The 9,670-nt window shown below is 39.2% G+C and overlaps 1 protein-coding gene across 1 annotated transcript in view; it reads left to right on the top strand.

Moving 5' to 3' along the window:
- GRXCR1 (glutaredoxin, cysteine rich 1) overlaps positions 1-8,452 on the top strand; it is a 39,427-nt gene extending 30,975 nt beyond the window's left edge. The window contains exons 4-5 of the mRNA XM_008945505.1: positions 5,911-5,976; positions 8,273-8,452. Coding sequence (XP_008943753.1) covers positions 5,911-5,976; positions 8,273-8,452 — 246 coding nt within the window. The remainder of the gene's footprint in view (positions 1-5,910; positions 5,977-8,272) is intronic.
- Positions 8,453-9,670: the final 1,218 nt, after the last annotated feature.

The following is a 9,670-nucleotide window of genomic DNA, read 5'->3' as shown; positions in this document are numbered from 1 at the left end:
GGGCCTGGCTTAATATATATAAGGAATTGCAGCGACGCAATAAACGCCATTTGCAGCATCCTTCACATTGAAGCCAGTGTCTGTGATGGCACCCAACGGCAGAGGTTGGGTGGCAGAGATCCCGGGGTTCGGGTGTCGGTAACGACAGTCAGCAAGTTTTACCTCTGGTGGTTATAGCAGTGAGGAAAGAATGAAAGGATTTGGTGTTTTCATCTACAGACATTTGTTACAATGTGACAACTCATTTTGTAACAAAATATTGATCTGCTAATACCAGAAAAAAAAAAAAAGAGACTTGGGTGGTGTATTTTTTATTTTTTAAAAAATTAAATTGATAAGGCACACTGCAGTTAAATGGAACAGACTTCAGCTCCAGGAGAGGATTAAACTTATTCCACACAAGAGTGGTTTTGTTGGTGGAGAATCTGCTCTGGGGTCAGGGAGCACCATGGCCAGCCAGGATGGTGGCAGCAAGTGGTCTCTTGCTCACAGGCGAGGTTTCTGCCCTCCACTGCTCTCCAGCAATTATCATTGTCCTGAGGGACACTGCTGCTTGCTGCAGCACCACCACACTCTTTAACGTGCTTTAGTTGAGTTAACCAGGATGGGAAAATCAGGTTCAGTGTGGGCAGAGCTGACTCAGGGAACCCACTGTGCAGGAGCACAGCAACTGGCAGGGCCTTGGGAAGGGGTGAACCTGTCACTCCCGCTGGCAAGGGACCTGTGTCCACATACTGTTTGGTAAATGTGGCAAACCCCATTATTTTATGGCAGTTTTTATTTCTCTGTCTTCACATGGCTTCCTGAGAGGCTGGCATTCATTCATTTAGGAAGAGAAAAAAGGAGGGGGCAGTTTGGATATTGAGAAGGTCTGACAACACGCCATAAGGTCTGGCAAGTATTCTCCCCCCCAGCTATGTCAATGCTTGGTAGATGTGGCACTCTAGGAAGACAATGCATCAGTGACTCCAAAGACTAAATTGGCTGGAACCTGTGCTGGCCTTGTGTTTCCTTCAAATGCAGCTGAGGACTAATTACAGAATTTGGTCTCATTGGTAACTGTGGACATTTCTCTAATGCCTTTTATGATAATTGTCTTCTGATATGCAAACACAACACAGAAATCCAGAAGCCTAGTGTACTAGTAAATTAATAATTCAATATTTTTTCCTCTCCTTTTCTGTCTCTCTTTTTAAAATTTTGAATATTTATTTCCTGGCAAATGCCTCCCTGAAAGAGATTGCATGAAGCAATACAAAGGAGAATCTATATTGAGCCATGCACCTTTCAATGAGTCATACAGAGAAAAAAAACAAAACCACAACCAACCCCTATTTAAAATATGAACAGTTTTGAAAGGGGACAAGATTATTTTTAATGGGATAAATGTAACAAAAACATCAGAACACAGCATATGTGCATCTGATAGAGTATATGGTACTCAAGCTGTTCAGAAGCACAGACAAGGATGTTAGAGCACTGCAGGCTGTGTGGATAAATCTTCACAGTGCTGTGGAATTTACCATTGCCTGCACAGGGGGAATGAAACTAACCCACAAATTAGGCAGAAGCAACAGAAAAATCATATTTAGCTTGTCAAGCAAAGCCACAAATGCTGCAGCAGAGCACAGTAACAGGTTTTTTAATTTTTTTTTTTTTTCTGGTTTCCTTTTTTTTTTTTTTTTTCCCAGAACTGAATCATTGAATATCTTGGCACACACTATCTAAATATCAGCGTGTCAGGAAATTGCAGTTTTTTTCCGCAGTGTGCTTTTTACCAGCTGGTTGAATCCCTCCTTCTCACCTGAGGCTGTCTCCATTTGAAATGGAATTATGCCATCTGCTGGGGCACAAAAGAAGAATAAAAAATTATTTCCAAAAACCAGGAAACCACACAGAAAAAAAAATTGGCGCATTCATGTGCTCCTTTATAAAGGCACTGAGGATTGTTATTTGTTTGTTATGCAAAGACCAACTCTGCTGGAAAAGGGATGCACATTAAAAAAGGCAAAAAAAGTAATACTTAGAAAACGTTAGCTCACTGCATAATGGTTTTAAAAAACTTTTTTTTTCACTTTAAATATGTGATTGAATTCCAGTATTCACTTACAATACAAACCTACTTGAATCTTTTTCAAATATGTGAATTTAATATTTCTTTATCTGAAGAGACTGCTCCCTATTTAGTTTTCCCAGCTGTCATGAATCCACTACAGCATGAGTTTTACAGTACAATTATTTTGACTCCTTGGTTATGATTGTTTCCCAAGAATGATGAGGCTATTTTTCTAACTGACTTTTAGAAAATAGCTGTGTAACATATTTTTTGTAGCACAATAATTAACAGTTTCCTCTTTGCTGCTTTCCAGTGGTCATACACTCTTGTTACACCTCAATTTTTCAGTTATTTGCATATCAAATCCAGCGTTTCTCCTGCTGGTGCTGTATGGCAGTGTCCATCTTGTAAGTACATGGCAGATTTCCAGGCATAGTTCAACCATCAGCCTAACGCTACCGTGACCACCAAAGCATCTCCTGAAGTAACCTGTCCACATGTTTTCTGAACTCCTCCAGGGATGGTGACTCCACCACCTCCCTGGGCAGTCTGTTGCAAAGAAATTCTTCCTAATATCCAATCTAAACCTTCCCTGGTGCAACTTAAGCCCATTTCCTCTCATCCTATTGCTAGTTATTTGGAAGAAGAGATGAACACCTGCCTCGCTCCAACCTCCATTCAGGTAGTAGTAGAGAGCAATAAGGTCTCCCCTCAGCTTCTTCTTCTCCAGACTAAACAATACCAGTAATAGTAAGACATGTGATTGCATTCTGCTGCCTTAGCAAGGGGGCTCACCTGTGTACTTAGCAAAAGTTTGTTTTTAAGGAAATAAAGGCTGCAATTCACCTGCACATCGTATCCACAAGAGGGATGTGCTCTGCTAATTTTTCTCTCTGTGTAAGGAAGGATGTGGAAGAGAGGCTGCTTCCCCAGATCAGCAGGTGTTATAGTACTGCCAAATGCAGAGCTATATATCTACATGTAGTCTTTGATGAAAAATTGCATCATGAAAATGGTGATGGGTTACATCCAAGAAAGGTGAACAACAGATGGATTTAGGCACAAGACAGAGCTGAGGCAGTAGAAAACCTAGTAGACCTCGAATTTGTCCTAGCTCTGCAATTAGTGGGACAATATGTCGAATACAATGTTGATTTCCAGAGGTTCTTAAAAGAAAATTGGGAAATTATTTTGAAGAATAAAAATGGTCTAGAAAACCTGCTGAGCGATATAGCCAAGCCTGTGACATTTCCTTGCCAAAAGAAGGGCAAAAACCTGACTGCAGCCCCTGGGTTCCTACACCACGGTAGAGAGTTATTGAAGTCAGATAAAGGATTCACAGCCTGGTGCTTTGAATCTGGTGTTAACTGGTTAACAAAACTGTCAAGTTCACTTCTCCCTGCTGCTTCTTTAAATGTTATGGACACTGTCCCTCATGCTTTTTATGAGAGGCTTAGGAAGGACAAATTCTTTAATGTTTCACATCCCTTTGTGGGTAATTGTGGACAGAGTACAACCTAGGAAGAAAAGAAAGCCATTACTTTCCTGTCAGAAAGCAACTATTGGACTTACTTAACAGCTGCTTTAATTACTCTATTAATTACAGCCTCTCTGTGTTAAGATTCAAAGATCAAAAGGGAAAGTTGACCTCTGCAAAGTATCTTTTATTGGAATTTCACTTGAGGCAGCTGTTAATCAGAAAAGACACACTGAAACACTTAAAATATTGATAGCCATTTGGACATTGGGGTTTTAATTTAAAAACCATGGTAATGAGGCTTTCTGCTTTGACAGTAACACAGCTGGCTGACTGAATATCATCTGAAATATAAATCCTTTAAAATATGAATCTATAATGGGAAATCTGTCAGATTTTTAATTATACTGCTGTTATATTTTACAGCATCACTGTAACACGGAGCAGAAGTCACAGGAGTGCTTTTGCCAGTTGCTACTGCAGAGGAGAGATCCTCTTCTAAATGGAGGCAAATTTGGGCTTGTCTAGCTTAGGGAATTTGCAGTGCTGCAATTACATCAATAAAACTCCAAATCCTTAATGTGTCTGCATCAGATGGGCAGCAAAAGCTTTGTCTTAAGCCACTGTGGGCCCAGAGCTGATACTCTGTGGGCCACCTTGGCAAAACCTCATTTTGTTGTGCCAATCCTTCCTATTCCCCATTCTGTGTGAAAGCAGAGAAAGACTAGAGGGCAAACGTGAAGGGGGCCAACAAACAGCTAAAAGCTCCTCTGCTGGGGACATAGAGAGTCTAATGCATGTCAAAGCTGGTGCACTCTGTGCCCATGAGCTATAACAGATTTTAATAGAAGAGCCAGCACAAGCAAAGCTAGCTGATCTGAGTCTCCTGTCATCTTTTGTGGATAATTAACTGCAACTAATTACCTGTAGATGCTTCTTTTTTAAAAAAAAATCTCCTTGAACGTGTAGCACTGTAAGAGTAGCATTCACTGAAAAAGTGGCACCCACATTCACTAAAATATTGTTTTGCTCTTTAACTGAATTGGAAATCATCAAACACAGAGTCAAAAGAGCTGCGTATTTTTTAATTTTTTTTTTTTTTTTGTACAAATCCGGTGCAAAAAGACTTTCTACAGGGAAATTAACTTTGGTAGGGTGTCATACATAATGATTTTACAACGTTTTGGTGGCCCTCAGTTGGCTTTTGGGCTACACACTTATAACCTCTGCAGTTCTCAGCAAGGCACTGATGGCTGGACACTAATAAGTCTGTGAGTGACCCATCCATGTGTGTTCCCTGTGCTCCCCAGCAGCCTTTTCTGTACCTCCCAGTTTGAGGGAGAGTGATGCTGGGCAGCTGGGGCTGAGAGCCCCTTTGGCTGAACATGGGCGCATGCGATCCACGTGCTGGCATTCCAGCCCACCTCAGGGTGACAGAAGCAAACTCAAAGAAGAAATTGAACAGTGTGGGCCAAAGTGGAGCAGTGAGATAACATGAACCCACCACTGGGTCTGCATGTGACCAATTGCCCTTAACAGAGGGTAAGGGCTACACAGTTCCCTGACTGTGCCTCAGTTTCCGTACCTTTCATTGGTTTCTTGTGATCCACTGATTAAAAGTGTCTAAGTTTTTGGTAATATTTAGTATTCAGTGAATTTAGCTGCATAAGTGAAGTATGAACTTTCAAATGTGTCCCTCTAATTAGAAGAAAAGGAAAAAGGAAGCTTTATGTAATCTTTGACACTAATTTTATCTACAATAATCTCTTAGTATTTAAGGAGAAAAAGAAAAAAACACTTCAGTACTGCCTTGGTTCAGATCACAGAACCCCTCAGAGGCATAATGTACTCAGAATAAATTATTATTCATTGTTGTATCTGACTTTAATATTGTTATAGTATTTTCATTACCCTTCTTCTCCTTGTGTTACACATTAGGCAAGTTATGTCTTAATTCAATGCTCAACTGCCAGAATATTTGAAATGCAATTTCCTCTTCTCATTTTGCTGCATTCTCTAATGCGTTGCATAATTATGCAATTGTAATTTTTGACATGGCAACTAGATATATTTTTATTCTGTCAGGAAACATACTCTGCAAAATAAAGGGAACACAATCAGAATTTCCAGACTGTGTCACCTTTCATAAAAAGGCGATGCGATACAACACTTGGCAACAAACTTCAGGCACTACTATCAGAACTGTGATGAGATTTTCCTCTCCTTCTAGCTTTCGTAAGGTTGACCTAATTATAAAATAATGTGGGCTGGATTTCTACTCAGACTGTTTACATTTTCAAGACCAAATCTTCTAATCGTCTTTGAGTTTTTTTAATGTTAAAATGACTGACCTTTTTCTTCCTCTTCTTACTAATAGGGTGCTGAGAAAATTTTATTAATGAATGAATCTGGAGAACTGCAGGATCTCTTAACCAAAATTGAGGTAACTGTATTTCCGCAAATAAATAGAAGGAACATACATTGAATATTTGTAATTGACTACGTTTTCCTCTTTACAAGTTTCTTTTCCTCTGTTATAAACTGATGACCCCAAATTTTGTTTGTTTTGTTTTCTCCTTGAATCAATGATACCATTGTATCACAGCCCATTAAGTCAGAGAAAACATGAATGGCAATAACACCAAACAAAATCATCCAATCTCTCTTTTCTCTTGATTTTGCCACAGCAGGAAAGGCAAGTCATTTTCTCTTTCTCTTAGCTTTCGACATAATCTTTGATATTTAACCTTCACAATGCCCTGGAAGAGTCAGGCCAGTTGTGTGGATGTTCCTTAACTCAGCAAAACTTTCCTTGCCTTATAACTCAGTGTATGTATTTCTATATAACATGCAGAAAAAACGATTTGCCATATTAAATCATATTGAATAGCTAACCAGAAACTATTAAGCGGAAGTATATATATTGCTAAAGTGTATGTAAAGCATCGTGTTGTCTGACTAAAAAGGTTAGCTAATACACCTCCTTACATTTTTAATTGCTTTGAAATGAAATGTCCCCAGATGCTGCTCTGGGGGGAGGGATCCTATAATGTTATTACTGAGCCTGATGTGTGTCCTAATCTTGGGACGGAAAGTACGTCTATAAGACAAACAATGCTAGAATACTCTAGACTGATAACTGGTTACTCAATGCAATTGCTGCTTCACTGCCTTTTGGGTTTGGGTTTGGTTTTTTTTTGGCAAAACTAGGTTTGCTAGAGGCAGTCAGGTTTCTTTCTTACTGAAGATGCAAAAAATGGTTACATAAACTGTCATCTGTTCAAGAAGGAAACACTCATTGTTCAAGGAACTGAGTGAAAGCAATTTTGCATTTGTTTTTTGTTAGTTCTCTTAACTACATGGAAAGGTAGTTATTTACAAGCCTAACAAGCAATAATAAATGTAAAGATTAAAATATTATTCTCTTAAAATTTAAGAGTATTTGCCATAGTGTCCAGTGAAGTAAATCACCATCATAAATTATGGCATATTTATGTTACTTATATGTGCTACTGAGATAAAAAGAATGCCATTTTTACATTAAATACTTTCCAACATTGTCCCTGAAGAAGTTAGTAATAAATGCTATTTACCTGTTGAAGAAGAATGGCCAATTTATGAGCAAAAGAACAAAAGAAAAAAGTGCCTTTTTCTCATGTTCAACTGAGTTGTCAGTAGCTGAATGCTACTATTAATGGTTTTGCAGAAATCTCTTCAGGTTTCTTGATGAAGCTACAGGAAGGACTAGATTGTTCATATTTTATTGTACTGTGGTAGTAATTTGTGACTAATTTTTTAGTGCTACTTAATTGTTCTAGTGGGAATTGTATGGATTTTTGTTCTTCCATTGTAAATAAATCTGTAAAGTTTTTATTCACCAATGCAATGTTAAAGCCACATATCTGTGCTGTGGTAAGTACTCAACCCGGTGTACCTTTCATTTCTCTGATATAGAACTTTAAGGCAACCATTAAACAAACTAGCAACATTTTCAGGAAGTGCAACAACCTCTTTGAAATCTCTTCTCGTGTTCTGCATTGTCTTTAATCCAATAGAAAACAGAGTAAAATTATTGTTTTACTCAGGAACTAGGACAATGAAGAAAGCCCAAGCCTTGGTTGTAGCAATTGTCTCGAGGTATAACCACTGAATATTGATGATCTTTCTTCTTCACACTTAAAGCTTCAGTGTTGTACATCTATACATTTGAATGCACCACTTATTTCCTCAAGCACCACTTGTCAGAGACTATGGATTGCTTTTAGATATGATCAACTCCAACTGTAATAGGAGAAGTATGTTCAGCACAAGCATGTAAACACTAAAAGTTATAATATCATGACATACAGCATAGAAAATATAATGTCAACATAGACTGCCTGGAGTTTAGATTCAATCAAATTCAATACCTCCTAGAATTGATCTAGACCTAAAGTACATCAGAGTAATTAATATATGCAAGCTATCCTTTAGCTATTCTGTCAAATGTAAACACAAGCTATTAAGGTATAATGTGACCGATGAACCTGCAGTGAGCCTTTTTGACCATTGTATGTGGACCTGCTCAAAGGAACAGGCAGATGCACTGGTCTTCCATGGTGGTATAGCTTGGGGTGGGGTGATGAGTATTGGTGATAAATCAGAAGGCATATTATCAGCTCTCCTGGAGCCTTCATTGTCCTAGAACTTATAGTGGCTGATGAGGTAACGCTTTTGTCTTTCTCACCTTCTCTGAGCAGAGAGTCCAGCATCCTCATGAGTGTCCCTCTTGTGGGGGCTTTGGTTTCCTGCCGTGCTCAGCGTGCCACGGGAGCAAGATGTCCGTGTTTCGGAACTGCTTTACGGACTCGTTCAAAGCCCTCAAGTGTACCGCCTGCAATGAGAACGGGCTACAGCGCTGCAGGAGCTGTGCAGGCTAAGAAGGGCATCTCCACCTGTACAAACTGATTTTATGGTACTGCACCAGTTTGTAATACGATTTTTTAAAATTAATCTGTTTATGCAATTCAGTCAATAAAAATCCATTTGTCGTACACTTCTGCTGGCTTGATCGTTTGAGCTGTTTAAACATAGGTCACTGACTAATGAGCTCTGAAATATGTGTTTCTACTTTCTTTACAGAGAGATTTGTAGTCTGCAAAACCTACCGTATTATCAGCCTTTTGGGTGTGAAGTCTTCCCTTTTTCTATAGGGGATTGCCAGCAATAGTATCTGTTTTTGAGTCTTGCCCTCAAGATTACAGCAAAATGAAATTTAACCTTCAGATTATGGAGTAGCTGCTGCTTTCAAGATCAGTGGAAAAAAAGATTTTTCTGATGTGGACTAGCCCAAGACCATTCCACTTAATGTTTCCCTGAAAAATCACTATGGCTAAAGTTTATAACAAAGTTACATAAACATTTATTATAGTAGATGTGGATAGCTGTTGCTGTATTATCTCAGAGCTTTATGATCCTAGTATCACAGTAGATCTTACAGTGACAAAGTGAGAACACCAGATAAATTTATAAATTGCATATAAATTAATTGAATATGATAGCCTGGTATGAGCATTTTATGGCATCTGTTTTTTCCAGGAGGGCCACTGGTCTGTGCCCAGACAACTCCAGCACTGTCATTTTTGGTGGGTTTCCCCAGCACAAGCACAAGAGACTTAGCCAGTTATTAGCCCAAATGGACTATGGGGTCTTCACATTAAATATATTCCAGTTTGGAAGTGCATTAGCATTTGTGCACTTCCAGAAAGTACTTTTTAACAAGCTATTTTAGTGTACCACCACCTTCTGCTTATGTTGTCACTGAACATCTTCCTCCTGTTCCTGCTGTAGGTCTGTACTGGTACAAGCAATACAGAGGTTTAGCAGCTTGTTGAAATTGGTGGTGGCTAGAAAAGGCTTCCGTGGTAGAGATTTCATCCTGCCCAAACTGCTTTCACAAATGTTAAGCCAGGTCACTTTCGGCACTTTGCCTCATACCTTTTAAATGTGTGATGACTGGGGTTTAGGTAAGAGCAGCTGGCTTTTCTAGGCATTGCTTACTCTGGTGGGGGACCTCATTTCCCTTCACTCTTCCCTATGCAACCATCCTTCAGAGAGTAGTGGTCAATGGATCGACCTCTAGCTGGGCAAAAGTGACA

Source organism: Merops nubicus, unplaced genomic scaffold, assembly GCF_000691845.1.
Source record: "Merops nubicus isolate BGI_N331 unplaced genomic scaffold, ASM69184v1 scaffold4358, whole genome shotgun sequence".
NCBI lineage: Eukaryota > Metazoa > Chordata > Aves > Coraciiformes > Meropidae > Merops > Merops nubicus.
Note: the sequence above shows the minus strand (reverse complement) of the source record. Positions and strands in the feature narration are given on the sequence as shown.